General features: G+C 40.2%; 2 gene segments (V, D, J or C); both read left to right on the top strand.

Annotated features, from left to right (window-relative positions):
- LOC125908811 (T cell receptor alpha variable 22-like) overlaps nt 1–15,386 on the top strand; it is a 96,496-nt gene extending 81,110 nt beyond the window's left edge. The window contains 1 exon segment of the V gene segment in view: nt 14,826–15,386. Within this exon segment, the coding sequence occupies nt 14,826–15,258 (433 nt within the window).
- Nucleotides 2,270–3,080, top strand: LOC125908826 (T cell receptor alpha variable 9-2-like). The segment is given in 2 exon segments: nt 2,270–2,473; nt 2,597–3,080. Coding segments are annotated over 2 exon segments (381 nt in total).
- Nucleotides 15,387–18,048: the final 2,662 nt, after the last annotated feature.

Raw genomic sequence — 18,048 nt, 5'->3', positions numbered from 1 at the left:
GAAAACGTCCCTACCCAGTTAACTAAAAACGGGAGATAGGCAGTGTCTTGTGGGTACCTTGGGAGGGAGGCATAGTGGTATACAAAAGGATTTCTTTGTGCCAAATCGCTCTAAAACCTCTGATTCCATGTTTTTTTCCTTCAGGATCCAATATTGCCCCGAAGGGAACTCAAGCCCCACCAGCAATGTTAGTGCAGGACAAGGGGGCTGTCATCCTGGAATGCACATATGACCCCAGTGATCTAAGTTATAGTCTGTTGTGATACAAGCAGCCCAGCTGTGGGGAGATGATTTTCCTTATTCTTCAGGATTCTTAGAATGAACAAAATGCCACAGAAGTTTGCTATTCATTCAATTTCCAGAAGATAAGAAAATCCATCCATCTTGCCATCTCAGCTTCATAGCTAGAGGACTCCCCAGTGTATTTCTCTGCACTGACGGAGTCTACAGTGAGAAGCATGTTGGAGGGAGGTACCCAAACCCCAGGGCTCTTGTTGATACATCCCTCTGCTGTAGGGCCCAATGCAGGGAGTTGCCATCCCATACAGGAAGTGGCTAGGGCTGTGGCAGCTCAGATGTAGGGTTAGAGGGAAAACCTGACTCTAAGAAAATACCTCCCTAGGTAAGACAGATCATGCATCAAAAACATCCTGATCCCTGAAAATTTGTATTGAAATTGTTCATTGAGGGGCACCTGAGTGGCTCAGTCAGAAACATCTGACTTGGGCTCAGGTCATGATCTCATGATTCGTGTGTTGAGCCCCACATCACGCTCTCTGCTGTAAGCACAGAACCTGCTTCAGATCCTCCAACTCCCTCTCTCACTGCCCCCCCCCCCCCCCCACACACTCTCTCTCTCCCTCTGTCAAAAATAAACATTAAAAAAAAGAAAGAAATTGTTTATTGATGACTACAAGAGCACCGTAAAGAGTTTGCCGTTTTGCCATTAGATTCAGCTAGAAGAACTGGCTAAAGAAATTTGGAAACATGTGACTCAAAAATCAGCTAAAATGTGTTTGAGTTGTTTTTTTTTTAAAGAGTTATAGATAATGACTTCCTCTTTATTTTCAAGCCAGCACCATCCACACCTATCTGGAATTCTCCCTATATATTTAAATAGAAATTTCATGCTGCTTGTCCCAAATTCCTTCCAGCACAGTTTTAAGGCAGGTTCTGACAATGTGATTTGCAAGGTGGAGGAGAAGCGAAGGGATGTGTGAACACAAAAGTTATCCAGGCCCGAGTTTCTTACTTCCCTCTGCATCTGGGAAACCATTCCCATGTTGCTCTGGGAAGCTGCTTGATGTGAATCTGTGGAGTGGCCCCAGCAAACAGCCTGAGCTAAACTTCCATCTATGTGTCTGGAGATAAATGTTTACAGGGCTACAGAAGATGTGTGCCTCTCCAAAACTTATCCTGATAATCCTGATTCCTTACCTTGTGAGGAAAAATTATTTGATTAAAGCTTGGCAGCAAACTCTAATAGAAAGCACCTTTGAGGCTAAAACTTGTTAATAGTATAGGATTAATAATTGTTGCCTAATTCACATAACAGTCACCTTATACATATAAGAGTCAACAAAACAGTGAGAGAATGAGATAAGAATCTCAGATCATTCCATAGGAATTCGACAACTTCATTTATGATGTTTCTTCTGTCTAGAATTCACACTTTTTTACTTTTTAATGATTTTGAAAATGAGGAATACTTGGCGACTAAAATATTTGACTATAAAATAGTATGACTTTTCTACTGGAAAGCTTTTATTAAGAAGATTGTATTCCTTACAATTCATATTATTTTAGGACCAAGAAATACTGTATTTCAGTTAAAAGCTATTTGTTTATAAATTTTGTTTAAGATTATTTAGTGAGTGCTTAAAAAAGGACAGTGGGTATTCTAAATATTGGGTTACAATGCTGAAAAACACAGAAGCACTCAGTAATGAGTTGACTTCTTATAACTTTCTATATATTCAACCTCAATCCTTTTCTGGGGGTCAGTGGATTATAGGCTGGCCCACAGTGGATATGTGAAAACATAAAGTACAGAATTAAATGCTTTAGAGACTGTTATCCTCTCAGCTACAGAAACACTCTGGGATGTTCTGTTAAAGAACTTCCACATCAGGTAGTGTCCTAAGAAGAAAGTAGACCTGGGAGGTCAGGATTGCTGCTGTTCAGATTTCCAAGTGCCACCTGAAGACTGCCATGTGCCTCATAAAGTCAGGGACAAAGACATCTTGCTGACTCTGGGAGGACCCTGGCCACCATGCATCCCATTTCAGTCCCCGTCCAGCAGGGGGTGCAGCTTCCTAACACAAACACCTTTCCTGAGAAATGTGGGTTTCCACTGATCATTGCTCTGTCTCTCCAATGCTTCTTCCTGCTACGAATGAAGCACATTAGCTAGGTGACACTCTAGAGATGAACTCTTCTCCAGGCTTCGTGACTGTGGTACTCTTGATGCTTGGTAAGTAAAATGCCTCTTACTATTTGGATTGTTTCATCTATTGTGACAGCAAAACCTATAACTATAATTTTATCCAGGAGATTTATGCCCAAGGTAACACAGGTCTCTTTTCTTTTTTCCCAGGACAAACCCACGGAGACTCAGTGACCCAGATGGAAGGCCCAGTGACCCTCTCCGAAGGGGAGCCCCTGACTATAAACTGTACTTATTCAGCGACAGGGTACCCCAATCTTTTCTGGTATGTCCAGTATCCTGGAGAAGGTCCACAGCTCCTCCTGAAAGCCTTGACGGACAAGGAGAAGGGAAGTCACAAAGGTTTTGAAGCCACCTACGACGCAAAATCCAAAACCTTCCACTTGGTGAAATCATTAGTGCAAGCGTCAGATTCAGCTGTGTACTACTGTGCCCTGAGTGACACAGTGACAGGGACTGCAGGGGGAGCTGAGCACAAACTCTGAGCAGAACAGGAGCCCAGATGCTCAGCGTCTCTGACTGATCCTCTCTGGTTCCAGCACAGCGTATGGTGGTTTGCCCCTCAGTGTCTGCTTGATACAAAAGTCGTACAAATGGCTACAGCATGGGAACCAGAAGGAACATTCCCCAAACCCAGCTGTTCATTAGTGCAATATAAATGCAATAGTTCCTAAGCCAGGACCTAAGTAATTTCAAGGTGAAACCACATAACATTGAAGTGGTGTCTTGCTCACCCTGCAGTGAAAGTCCAGCCCCACAAGTTGCTGAGGCCCCCCTGGTGGGTATTGCTGTGTCCAATGACACACTGAGAGAGCCAGGGTGTGCCCGAGAAGGTGGTGTCCATCCCATGTCTTCCTGACAGAGGATGGGCAGGAGAGGTGATGGGAGAGCTGCAGCCCCAAACCAGGTTTGAATAAAGAAAGAAGGGGAGGGAAGAAAGGAGGGGAACATATGTAAGTGACAATGAAAAGAGAGGCAAGGGACCTGTGGCCTAGTTTCTTTTCTAGGAAATCAGATTGTAGACACAGGCTGATGTTCAAAATGAAGGGAGAGGGCAGACACATAATTGAGGAAATGACTCATGTCCAGGCCAGTTAAGTAGATCAGTTGGCTTTGGAACAGTAAGAACTCGAGTGAGATGGTTTTCAGTGCTCAGGCAATATGGTGAGATTAAATGCTCTTGGACTGACTTTTTATAACAATATAGATACATAGGTCATACTGGCAGAAAATCCTATAGATTTCTCTGATGTCTCTCCCAGAGGGAGGAAAATCATGGGTTTTGGAAATGATATGGGATGAGGAAAAATAGTGAAAATGACGATAGAAAAAGCAAACTCTGCATTGCCCTGCAAATATACTGCCAGACTTTGCAAATATTACAATCTTCTTTAAATATTCTCTCCTTATCAGCTGATTTTATGAGTGAGCCATGATCAGAATATTAATACATTTCCTAATATATTAGTTATATATTCGTGATTTAAATGAATTTTTTATGGGGCAGCTGGGTGGCTTAGTCAGTTAAGCATCTGGCTTCAGCTCAGGTCATGATCTTGTGGTTTGTGAGTTCGAGCCCCGTGTCAGGCTCTGTGCTGACAGTTCGGAGCCTGGAGCCTGCTTCAGATTCTGTGTCCACCTCTTTCTCTGCCCCTCCCCTGCTCACGCTGTCTCTCAAAAATAAATAAACATTAAAAAATTTAAAAAAATTATTTTTTTATTTAATTGGTTAAAATGTAAATTTTACAGTCAAACCTTGGTTTGCGAGCATAGCTTGCTCTGGAAACATGCTTGTAATCTAAAGCACTTGTATATCAAAGGAAATTTCCCCATAAGAAATCATGGAAACTTAGATGATTCATTCTACAACCCAAAAATATTCATTTAAAAATGATTACAGTACCGTAATATAATACAAAATAAAAAGAACATACTAATCATAAGGAAAAATAAACAGATTAACCTTGCACTTCCCTTTGAAAACCTTTGTGACCAGTGTGAGGGAGATAAGAGAGAAGAAGGTTAGTATGTAGGATGACTTTCACTATCACTAATGGAATCATTGCTATCTATTGGCTCAGTGGAATCTTTTTTTTCTAGCAACTTTAACAAGGAACCTATCCAATGACACTTGCTTTTGCCTCCTTTTGAGGATTTCGCAGAAATGTGACATTGCATTGTTGTTAAAAGGATTCATTGCTCGCACTGCTACAGCGTTATTCAGGTGGTGATTTTCTACAAAATTTTGCACTATTTCCACATTTTACACATCTCCCTAATGTCATTTGAAGTGAGGGATTCCTCCACCTTTTCCTCCTCCTCCTCCTCTATAGAGGAGATGCAGATGTAGACTTCTCATAAAACCTTGGAATTTTGGCCACTCGCATACCTTATTGGTACTTCTCCATGACTTCTTTCTCAACTTCCACTGTAATCATCTCCTTCTTCTTACCACCTTTCCTTTCAACCTTTTTCTGCATGGGGGCTACTGTATACACTCGCATGGATGTTGACTACAGTACAGTGTTAATAAACTCTTGTCACATACTGTATTTAATGTAACTGGCAATAAGGCAGCAGAGGAAAGGGTCTATATCTGCAGGCAGCCTGACCTAGAATGAAGCACAGCATTCCTAAGCTCACTCTTTTTTTTTTTTTTCCATTAAAGAGGTTTTTTTTTTTGCATTTTATTTTATTTTATTTTTTCAAAACAAACACAAAAATTTTATTTAATGATTACTAAATAAAATGACTAATGCTAAGCACTCTGAATAATAACTAAAATGTACTGAGTTCTTTTTATGCACCTAAGCTCACTCTTGTATGGAAAAGCAAGAGTGTCCATACACTGTCCATAGGTGCTTTGAAATGACAAAAAATGTCCAAGTGCCAGTTGTGGGCACCTTCCAACATTCTGAAAAATCACTGATTTCTGCCAAACACCACAGCCTGAGGCTGAGCACCTGAGCATGGGAGACCATCACCCACAATTCCACAGCGAAAGAGAGAGAGAACCATTGGCTCAATTGTGATCATGTGATGTTCAGCATCAGGTACTACTCATATTGCAAGACATCACTCATTTATCAAGTTAAAATTTATTACAAATGTTTGCTCATCTTCCAAACACCTGCAGAACAAGGTGTTTGCAATCCAAGGTTTTACTATATTTTCAACTTCTATAAATATCAATGTATGCTAAAAGATACTTTAAGTAATTCAAAAGGTTATATACTACGTATTTTTCTCAGACATTTGGATAAACATGGTAGACTAAGGGTGCGTGGTTGGTGCAGGTGGTAGAGCATGTGACTCTTGATCTTGGGGTTATCAGTTCAAGCCCTTTGTTGGATGTAGAGATTACCTAAAAATATAATCGTTAGAAAAAACAATGGTAGATAAAAAATACAAAGTTATCTCTTGATTTCTCTAAAACTCTATTCAAATGATAGGAAAAACATCCTTTAGAGCAGAAACCCACAAACCCAAATAGAAACAGAAAAGAAGCTATCAGCAGACAGTGAGGCCAACAAATATTAGAGAATGAGCAGTATATGGAGAAATGCAAACTTTCATGAAAGATTCGATAAAGAAGAAAACGACATCTGGTGTAGATATACCTGTGTGTGCTGTGCCCTCTGGAAAGGCTGAGGGAAAAGAAACCCCACATATTTTTGAATATTTTGAATAACTGAGGAGGAGGATGTTGCCTACGTTGGTATATGTGTGTGTTTGCATACACACGCATGTGTATGTATACGTGTATTGAAGTTATTGGCACGTAGGGAAGGTAAATAAGTGGATGGAGTGAGAAAATTCCTAGGTAATAGAATAGCCATGCACTCCACGGCCCTTTATAACAAGCAATGATCACTTTCTAAACTAGCAGAAAATTGGAAGTTGATTTCTGAGGAAAAGAGCATATGAAAAATTCCCACCCAAATACACCCAATCCAAATCCTGTGTATTATTAAAGTTTTTTATTTTTGCTTATCAGTTCAGATTTCTTTTACTTACAAAAATTCTTCCCGTCCCCCTTCTAATCCTGACAACCACTGATGTTTCTACCATCTTCCAGAATTGTGATGCATCCAGCTTTGGTTTTCTTTTTCAGGATTGCTTTGGCTATTTGAGGTCTTTACTGGTTCCACACAAATTTTAGCATCATTTGTTCTAGCTCTGTGAAAGACGCTGGTGTTATTGTGATAGGGATTCCATTGAATATGTAGATTGCTTTGGGTGGTATCGACATTTTAACAATATTTCTTCTTCCAGTCCATGCGCATGGATTTTTTTCCCACTTTTTTGTGTCTTCTTCAATTTCTTTCATAAGCTTTCTATTGTTTTCAGTGTATAGATTTTTCACAACTTTGGTTAAGTTTATTCCTTTTTTTTTTTTATGGTTTTTGGTGCAGTTGTAAACAGGATCAATTCCTTGATTTCTCTTCCTGCTGCTTCATTATTGGTGTATAGGAGAATGCAACTGATTTCTGTGCATTGATTTTAGATCCTGTAACTTTGCTGAATTCATGGATCAGTTCTAGCAGTTTTTTAGTGAAATCTTTTGAGTTTTCCAGATAGAGTATCATGTCATCTGAGAAGAGTGAATGTTTGACTTCCTCCTGGCTGATTTGGATGCCCTTTCTTTCTCTGTTTCGTCTGATTGCTGAGGTTAGGATTTCCAATACTATGTTGAATAATAGTGGTTAGAGTGGACATCCCTGTCATGTTCCTGACCTTAGGGGGAAAGGTTCTCAGTTTGTCCCCAGTGAAGATGATATTAGTGGTGGGTCTTTTGTATATGGCTTTTATGATCTTGAGGTGCGATCCTTCTATCCCTACTTTCTTGAGGGTTTTTGATCAAGAAAGATGCTCTATTTTGTCAAATGCTTTCTCTGCATCTATTGAGAGGATCATGTGGTTCTTGTCCTTTCTTTTACTGACGTGATGAATCACGTTAATTGTTTGCAGATATTGAACCAGCCCTGCAACCCAGGTATAAACCCCACTTGATTGTCATGAATAATTCTTTTAATGTATTGTTGGATATGCATGGCTAGTATCTTGTTGAGAATTTTTGCATCCATGTTCATCAGAGAAATTGTTCTATAGTTCTCCTTTTTAGTGGGGTCTCTGGTTTTGGAATCAAGATAATGCTGGCTTCATAGAAAGAGTTTGGAAGTTCTTCTTCCACTTCCATTTTTTGGAGCAGCTTAAATAATAGGTGTTAACTCTTCTTTAAATGTTTGGTAGAATTCCCTTGGAAAGCCATCTGGCCCTGGACTCTTGTTTTTTTGTGGGGGGATATTTTTGATTACTAATTCAATGACTTTATTGGTTATGGGTCTGTTCAAATTCTCTATTTCTTCCTGTTTCAGTTTTGGTAGTTTATATATTTCTAGGAATTCATACATTTCTTCCAGATTGACCATTTTCTTGGCATATAATTGCTCATAATATTCTCTTATTATTGTTTGTATCTCTGTGGCATTGGTTGTGATCTCTCCTCTTTCATTCTTGATTTTATTTATTTGGGACCTTCCTTTTGTCTTTTCAAATAAACTGGCTACAGATTTATCAATTTTGTTAATTCTTTCAAAGAACCAACTCCTGGATCTGTCCTACTGTTTTTTATAATTTCGATATCATTGATATCTGCTCTAATCTTTATTGTTTCCCATCTTATGCTGGTTTTAGGTTTTATTTGCCGTTCTTTTTCCAACTCTTTAAGATGTAAGGTTAGGTTGTGTTTCTGAGACCTTTCTTCCTTCTTTAGAAAGGCCTGGATTACTATATATGTCCCTCTTATAACTGCCTTTGCTGTATCCCAGAGGTTTGTGGCTGTGGTCTTATCATTTTCTTTTTTTATTTATTTAAAAAATTTTTTAATGTTTATTTATTTTTGAGGGAGAGAGAGAGAGCAAGCTTGAGCAGAGAGAGGGGCTGAGAGAAAGGGAGACACAGAATCTGAAGCAGGTTCCAGGCTCTGAGCTGTCAGAACAGAGCCTGATGGGGCTCAAAGTCACAAGCTGTGATCTCCAGCTGTGAGATCATGACCTGAGCCAAAGTCAGACACTTAGCCAACTGAGCCAACCAGGCTCCCCTGTGGTATTATCATTTTCATTAGGTTCCATGTACTTTTTAATTTCCTCTTTAACTTCTTGGTTAACCCATTCATTCTTTAGTAGGATGTTCTTTCACCTCCAAGTATTTGTTGTCTTTCCAAATTTTTTTCTTTTTGTTGATTATGAGTTTCATAGCACTGTGCTCTGAAAATATGCACGGTATGATCTTGATCTTTTTTGTACTTGTTGAGGGCTAATTTGTGTCCCAGGATGTGATCTATTCTGGAGAATGTTCCTTGTGCAATTGAGAAGAATGTGTATTCTGTTGCTTTAGGGTGAAATGTACTGAATATGTCTGTTAGGTCCATCTGGTCCAGTATGTCATTCAAAGCCATTGTTTCCTTGTTGATTTTCTGCTTAGATGATCTGTCCATTGCTCTAAGTGGGATGTTGAAGTCCCTACTATTATGGTATTATCAATGAGTTTCTTTATGTTTGTGATTAATTGATTTATATATTTGGGTGTTACACATTAGGGGCATATGTTTACAATTGTTAGAACTTCTTGGTGGATAGACCCCTTAATTGTGATATAATACCCTTCTTCATCTCTTGTTACAGTCCTTATTTTAATGTCTAGGGCGTCTGATGTAAACATGACTACTCTGGCTTCCTTTTGGTGACCATTACCATGATAGATGGTTCTCCATCCCCTTACTTCCAATCTGAAGGTATCTTTGGGTCTAAAATGGGTCTCTTGTAAACAGCATATAGATGGATCTTGTTTTCTTATCCATTATGTTATCCTATGTCTTCTGATTGGGGCATTTAGTCCATTGACATTTAGAGTGAGTACTAAACGCTATGAATTTATTGCCACTGTGTTGCCTGTAGAGTTGGAGTTTCTGGTGGTGTTCTCTATTCCTTTCTAGTCTTTGTTGTTTTTGGTATTTATTTATTTATTTTTCATGTTTTCTCCCCTCAGAGAGTCCTCCTCAAAATTTCTTGCAGGGCTGGTTTAGTGGTCACAAACTCCTTTAATTTTTGTTTGTCTGGGAAACTGTTTGTCTCTCCTATTTTGAATGACTGCCTTGCTGGATAAAGAATTCTTGGCTGTAGGGACACATTGGTGGCTCAGTTGGTTAAGTGCCTGACTTTGGCTTAGGTCATGATCTCACGGTTCTTGAGTTTGAGCCCTGTGTAAGGCTCTGTGCTGACAGCTCAAACTTGGAGACTGCTTCAGATTCTGTGTCTCCCTCTCTCTCTGCCCCTTGCCCACTCACATTCTTTCTTTCTCTCTCAAAAATAAATAAACATTAAAATTAAAAAAGAAAAAAAAAAGAATCCTTGGCTGCATATTTTTCTGATTCAACACATTGACTATATCCTGCCACTCCTTTCTGGCCTGCCAAGTCTCTGTGGATAGGTCTGCTGTGACCCTAATCTGTCTTCCCTTGTATGTTAAGGATTTTTTTTTTCCCTTGCTGCTTTCATAATTCTTTCCTTGTCTTTGTATTTTGTGAATTTGACCATGATATGCCTTATTGGTGGTCAGTTTTGTTGAATCTACTGGGATTTCTCTGTGCTTCCTGGATTTTGATGCCTGTGTCTTTCCCCAGGTTAAGAAAGGTTTCTGCTATGATTTGCTCACAAAACCCTTCTACCCCTTTTTTTCTCTCTTCATCTTCTGGGTCCCCTATGATTCGGATGTTATTACTTTGTAATGAGTCACTGAGTTCTCTAATTCTTATATATCATGCTTTTTTGCCTCAGTTTCCCTCTTTTTTTTTTTTGCTTCATTTATTCTCCATAATTTTGTCTTCTGTATTGCAGATTTGCTGCCCTGCCTTATCCTTCTTTGCCATGGTGTCATCCATTTGAAATTGCATCTCCGTTATAGCATTTTTAATTTTGTCTTGACTAGATTGTACTCCTTTTATCTCTGCAGAAAGGGATTCTATGCTTTTTTCAACCCCAGCTAGTATTCTTATTATCATGATTCTAAATTCTAGTTCAGACATCTTGGTGATATCTGTGTTTATTAAGTCACTGGTTGTCATTTCTTTCTGTTCTTTCTTTTGGAGTGAATTCCTTCATTTTGTCATTTTGGAGAAAGACAAAGAATTAATAAAATAAAAAATTAAAATTAAAAAATTAAAAACAACACAAAAAAATCAAACAAAAGGAAACTAGATCCTAGGTATGTTTTGGTCTGGCTGTTGAAAGAAGCTTTATATAATGGAGAAAAAAGGAAAAGAAAAAATAAGAAAAATTAAAAAAATTTAAAGATGTATACAATACAATAAAATGAAATGAAGAAAGCAAAATAGAATAAAAAATTTACAAAAAAATAAAAAACATAGGAAAAAAGTTAAACAAATTTTTAAAATATATTTTATTGTCAAATTGGCTAACATATAGTGTGTAAAGTGCGCTCTTGTTTTTTGGGGTAGATTCTCGTGGTTCATTGCTTATATATAACACCCAGTGCTCATCCCAATAGGTGCCCTCCTCAGTGCCCATCACCCATTTTCCCCTCTCCCCCAAACCCCCATCAACCCTGTTTGTTCTCTGTATTTAAGAGTCTTTTATGGTTTGCCTCCCTCCCTCTCTGTTTGTAAATATTTTTTCCCCTTCCCTCCCCCCAAGGTCTTCTGTTAAATTTCTCAAGATCCACATATGAGTGAAAACATATGATATGTGTCTTTCTCTGACTGATTTATTTCATTCAGCATAATACCTTCCAGTTCCATCCACATTGCTGCAAATGGCATAATTTCATTCTTTCTCATTGCCAAGTAGTATTCCATTGTATATGTGTGTGTGTGTGTGTGTATGTATGTATGTGTGTGTGTGTGTATACAAAAAATTAAAAAATATAATAAAAGTTAAATTGCTTTAAAAAGCAGAAAATAAGAATAAATTCTTTCTCTTTCTGTATCCAAGAAAAAGCAAAATAACAAAAGCAAAAAACAAAACAAAAAAACCCAAATAGAAGGACCAATGAACAGAATGAAATCTGAATAACATCCAGTTTCCCTAGAAGTCTAACTATGAAACACTTTATAGTCCATACACTAAGCCTGTGGATAGATTTGTGATGGTTCTCTAGGGCTTGAGCTTGGTTGGTGTGGTTGGATGGGGTTAACGTAATGGCTGGGTTCTCCACTAGGTGGTGGTGCTTAGCTTACTGGGGTGGATTGCTGTGGCTCGCATGCGCATATATGCACATGCGTGGGAGAGGTGGAAATGGTGTCACCCATCTTCCAGTCTATGGCACTGGAACTCTGCTCTCACCGACCATCAATCAAGTACCCTTCCTTTGTCTCTGGCTTCCATCCACTCCCTTCTTCTACACTGTTCATGTCCAAGCCAGCAGTCTGCCAGGTTGCACCTCTCTCCTGAATTATGTCTCATATGGGGCTGTGTTTACAATCCCCTCACTTCTGAGAGCCCTGCAGCTTGGACCTGCTCTGACCCTCTGGGGGAGGGTTTCCAGGAGCAATGGCTGGTTGCTGGCTTTGCCTAGGGAATGTTTGTGTGGTTGCACTGTTGCAGAGGTTCAGAGATTGTGGCTGGGTGCATGTTTGCCCCAGAAAAAAGTTCATGTGATCACACAGGAGTAGAGGTTCAGAGATTATGGGAAAGCACAACACACAGCCGGTGCCAGGTTTCACCACACCCTGGCACTTTGGTTCCAATATCAGCAAACATGGCTGTTCTCTGGTGTCCGATGGGACCTTTGCCTGTGGGGAGGTCCTATAGCCTCTACCAAATGTCCTCCAAGCAGGGGAACTTCTACTCCCTGTGTAGCCCATGGATCCCTCGGACCTTGCTGCCTGCTCCAGGGGATTCGCTTTTCCCACCAGAGTACCACCAGGTGTTGAGCTATGGACTTTCTGACACTGCTCTCCCCTGTTTATAGAGTCCTATTGGTATTGAAACCATCTCCTTTCTCCTTTCTTCCTTTCTTGTTCAGTCACTTTGGGTGTTTCCACTCTTTTTCTTTCTCTCCAGCTGCTTTCAGGGGGAGTGCTTTTCCTGTACTCTCCCCACTTTCTCTGTCCTCTCTCTGCAAAAACAGTTCTCTACCCTCTGTGGCTTCTGTCTCTCCAAGTTTACCTGTCTGTGCTGTGTACTTGCCAAGTTCTGTGGCTCAAGTTATGCAGATTGTTGTGTTAATCCTCAGATCAATTTTCTAGGTGTGCAATATGGTTTGGTGCTGATCTAGCTGCATTTCAGGGACAAGAAAAGCTGAGAAGTTCCATGCTGCTCTGCCATCTTGGCCCCTCTCTTCTATGGGTTTATTTAAAAAATTTTAAAGTTTATTTATTTATTTTGAGAGAGAGAGAGAGAGCAAGAGAGTGCATGGACAGGGGAGTGGCAGAGACAGAGGGAGAAAGAGAATCCCAAGCAGGCTCTGTGCTGTCAGCACAGAGCCCGAGATGGAGCTCAAACTCACAAACCATGAGATCATGACCTGAGCTGAAACCAAGAGCCCAGCAGTTAACCAACTGAGCCATCCAGATGCCCCTGTAGATTTATTTTGAACTAAGTTAAAGAAATCAAGTAAACAGCACAGGTTGAGATTTATCAAAATATTTTCTGATATCAATTTCCATGAAATTCCATTTTAAATGTGGGATTTGGTTCATTTTTAATCCCCATTCAATCTGAGCAGTTACCTTCTATTTTGACCATCTGCATTTCCTTCATCAGGAAGCATGGAATGAATGGGGCTGGGGGGCTCTGTGTCTGCTGAGTTGCTTGGTATAAAGTGGTCTTTGCTGACTGTTTCAGTCCTCTGGGGGCACTCTAGGCTTTGTAAGAAACAAAGACTTTGTGATGGTCCAAGAGGTGAACAGTTGAAGAGAGAACAGAAGTCATGTGACCCAGTCAAATTATAAATAGCAAAGGTTGGGGGGGAAGGGGGACATTGTTTGCCTCAAATTCATCTCAGGTTTCCAGTTCTGCCATTCCACATAAACTTCAAAAAGGTGGAACCCATATCTCCATAAATACCCTGTGAGGATGACTCTCTGAGCACAAGTACCAGGATAAGAATATTTCTGGGCATTGTGACTGTGGAAGCTCAGTGGAAAACATCCTATTACCTGTTTCCCATGGTTATCAATAAAATCGCACAAACCCACTGACCTAGAAATTATTTCAATACCCCAGACAGCCTACCTTTTCATTTATCTCTGCTCAGAGTGTAAAGAATGAGGATGAAGAGAAGAGAAAAAAATAAGGAAGAAAAATGGAAGAAAAGGGAGGCTACAATATTTACTTTGACCAGTAGCATGTAGACCAGCGAAAATCAGCTGTGTGGGTGAGCAGGATGTCCACCGGTTGCACAAGACAGGCGGAGAGGTGTATATTAAATCAGAGTGGACATTATACAAACATCTTATTATTCACCAACTAAATTCTGCTTGGAATCATTTTCTGTGCAGATGGTGACTGTCCATCGTGGTTTCTAGAACTCTCTTGATTTCAAGAAATTATATTTACTTCCACAATACATGCTATCATATAATTTCCCTTTATTAGTATTTTTATATAATTGAATTCTCACATTGTCTATCAAACCATGCAATTTGGGGGATGGGGTTACTCTTCCCTGTGATTTTTCAAGGTTCTGTGTAACCCATTGAGACACTGACTTATACAGAAATATTATCCACTTTCCTCTAATCCACAAATTTCTTACAAAAAGTATTTTCAGAGAAAAAAAAAAACTCCTATAACTTCACATATTGGAAATATCGTCCCTACCTCCCTGCTCTGTTGGCAAGCACAGTTTTGGACAGATTGCTCTGCAGTCTCCTGGGCCGCTGTGGGTGGAGTCTCAGTCCCAGGACTGACAGGGTTCAGGTGTGATTGGTGCTCAGTGATTCTGGAGGGACGTGGTGACTGTTGACAACACAACTTCTCTGGACCCAAGACTCTACACTCTTCAAAGCAGGGGTGAAGGCACGTCAGCGACTAGACAAGGAGTCATGAAGAGACAGCGGGGAGCCCTGCTGGGGCTTCTGTGGGTTCAGGTTTGCTGTGAGTGGGGGCGTCCCAGATGGGGGCGGGGGAGGTTCACAGCCCGCAGTGGAGGGGGAGCTGGCACAGAGCTCCTGCAGGGTCTACACCCTCAGCGGGTGTTCCCGGGAATACTCTATGGGTTTGAAAACTGCCTCAGTGGCTCTGCAGTGACTTCTTTTGTGTTCGGTTTTGTCTTTCCAAGCAGGGGTGAGAGGGATAGACGTGGAGCAGACACCTGCAGCCCTGAGCCTCCAGGAGGGAGCCAGCTCTGCCCTGAGGTGCAATTTTTCCAGCTCGGTGAACAACGTGCAGTGGTTCCGACAGAACCCCAGAGGCGGCAGCCTCACCCGGCTGTTTTACATCGCTTCAGGGATGAAGCAGGATGGGAGGTTGAACTGCACGGTGAACACTAAGGACCGGCACAGCAGCCTGCACATCAGGGCCTCCCAGCAGGAAGACTCAGCCACCTATCTGTGTGCGGTGGAGGCACAGTGCTCCCTGCTGCTCTGCAGCCTGTCCCCAAACTGCAGCTGGGCTCGTGGCCCCAGTTCTTCATGGGGCAGGCACTTATTTGCCCACACAGGAGTTTTTGCACATTTTCATACTTATGTTACAGTACTTTTTCCCCTCCTAAAAGTATACCCATCAGGGCTGTCATTTCACTTTTGCTTTTCTTGCCCTTTTTCTTCCCAGAAAGCCCTTTCCAGGTAAAAAGCTCTACCACGGAACCATTGGAGTAGTTGACAGAGATGCCAATATCCAATGCCCTGTTAAAACATATCTCCTGGCAGCTAGCATATAAATTATACGTAAATTACTCAGAGAGAACAGGCTTGAAAACATATATGATCATCAACGAACAGAAAGAGATGACTAAGTTTTTCAGTTACCTGCACATGGTTTTTTTTCAAAGAAAATAAAACAGAACGTGTGTAATGTTTTTTAAAGTTTGTATTCGGCTTTTACACTCCTAGAAATACAAATATAATAAAACAATTTTTATTGAAGTTCAACCACTCTACTTAACTTATAACAATTATTTTCTATTTCGGTAAGATAATGCCCTGTAATAATTACTTTTATTTTATGCATGAATAAAGTGAGGATTTGAAAGCAAAAGTGACTTGGTTGATGTCATATTATTCCTAAATTAGAGCATCTGAGGTGACATGAGAGCTTATCTGCTAGCTACCTGATGTAGAAGAGTCTTCAGAATCACAAAAGGATTTCTAATGATCAATTTTTACAATGTGTTTATATATGTCGTTGACAAAAGTACCCAATTGCCATTTCTAAATAGCACCTTGGGTGGAAGAGCTCATGGAAATTTTCCTTCTGTTCCATTGAAATCCATTGCTTTTCCTTGTGTTTTGAGTGAATGTATTACTCATGATTTTGTAGCATCATTCACCATTAGGGAAATGAAGTATAAATCTTCCCGAACTACTCTAAAAGAAACTCTTCTCTGTTGTAGGCAGAGACAAAGACTTCTGACTCCAAACTCAAAGTTCAAACCTGCATGTGGAATAATTAAAACACAAACTGAATTCCAGCTTGCACTGTTTTTTATGTTGATGAAAGGGCGTTGCTAGGAAGGACCGGGACCTTGACAATTATGGTGGAGATAAATGGGCAGACTCCCAGAAACTGGGTGCAGAGCCAGCTTCTACAGCATGTCACCTGTGCAATTCCACAGCACTTTGACTCTCAGAAGGAGCCCTGGCCTTGTTTTAATGCTCTGCCATCACTGTCTTGAAATTAAAATAATTTTATCTTTGTACTGGTGTTTTGTAAGTGCAGCCCCGTTAGAGGGTGGAACATATGCACGAGGAGAGGAGGTCCACGGGCAGCAGGACACAGCGTACGAACACATGCAGGCTCAGGTTCTCGGTCACAGCAGGCTGTGTGTGAGCTGGGCAGTGGGCGGGACCACCTGGTGCACCTGTGCCTGCTTTGGACTACCTGCGGCTTTGACATGTTGTAAAAGGGTATAGTAAATTTTGTTGGTAAATTACTACAAAATGGAAGTGTATACATGGCCATTTCATAAAACAGTTTGGCAGTTTCTTACACAACTAAACATACTCTTACCATATGACCCAGCAATGGCCTTCCTGAGTATCTACCCAAAGAGTTTGAAAACTTATGTCCACACACTAGCCTGTATACAGGTGTTTTATAGAGGTTTTATCCATAATGGCCAAAATTTGGAAGTAGCATCACGTCTTTGAATAGGCAAATGGGTAAATGGTGGTATATCCAACCAATGGAATATGTTCAGTGCTAAAAATTATAAAAATATAATTTAGAACTATCAAGCCATGAAGAGATAGGGGAAACTTATATGCATTTTAGTAAGTGAAAGAAGCCAATCTGAAAAGGCTACATATGTTATGATTCCAACTACATGACATTCTGGAAAAGGCAAAACTGTGGAGACAATAAAAAGATTGTGGTTTCCCAGCTAACATCATCCTCAATGGGGAAAAACTGAGAGCTTTTTCCCTGAGATCAGGAACATGACAGGGATGCCCACTCTCACCGCTGTTGTTTAACATAGTGTTGGAAGTTCTAACATCAGCAATCAGACAACAAAAGGAAATCAAAGGCATCAAAATTGGCAAAGATGAAGTCAAGCTTTTGCTTTTTGCAGATGACATGATACTATACATGGAAAACCCGATAGACTCCACCAAAAGTCTGCTAGAACTGATACATGAATTCAGCAAAGTTGCAGGATACAAAATCAATGTACAGAAATCAGTTGCATTCTTATACACTAACAATGAAGCAAAAGAAAGACAAATAAAGAAACTGATCCCATTCACAATTACACCAAGAAGCATAAAATACCTAGGAATAAATCTAACCAAAGATGTAAAAGATCTGTATGCTGAAAACTATAGAAAGCTTATGAAGGTAATTGAAGAAGATATAAAGAAATGGAAAGACATTCCCTGCTCATGGATTGGAAGAATAAATATTGTCAAAATGTCAATACTACCCAAAGTTATCTACACATTCAATGCAATCTCAATCAAAATTGCACCAGCATTCATCTCAAAACTAGAATAAGCAATCCTAAAATTCATAGGGAACCACAAAAGGCCCCAAATAGCCAAAGTAATTTGAAGAAGAAGACCAAAGCAGGAGGCATCACAATCCCAGACTTTAGCCTCTACTACAAAGCTGTAATCATCAAGACAGCATGGTATTGGCACAAAAACAGACACATAGACCAATGGAATAGAACAGAAACCCCAGAACTAGACCCACAAACGTATGGCCAACTCATCTTTGACAAAGCGGGAAAGAACATCCAATGGAAACAAGACAGTCTCTTTAACAAATGGTGCTGGGAGAACTGGACAGCAACATGCAGAAGGTTGAAACTAGACCACTTTCTCACACTATTCACAAAAATAAACTCAAAATGGATAAAGGACCTGAATGTGAGACAGGAAACCATCAAAACCCTAGAGGAGAAAGCAGGAAAAGACC

The sequence above is a fragment of the Panthera uncia genome (assembly GCF_023721935.1).
Source record: "Panthera uncia isolate 11264 chromosome B3 unlocalized genomic scaffold, Puncia_PCG_1.0 HiC_scaffold_1, whole genome shotgun sequence".
In the NCBI taxonomy this organism is placed as follows: domain Eukaryota; kingdom Metazoa; phylum Chordata; class Mammalia; order Carnivora; family Felidae; genus Panthera; species Panthera uncia.
The sequence above is the reverse complement of the archived record's forward strand: the minus strand, read 5'-3'. Positions and strand labels throughout refer to the sequence as shown.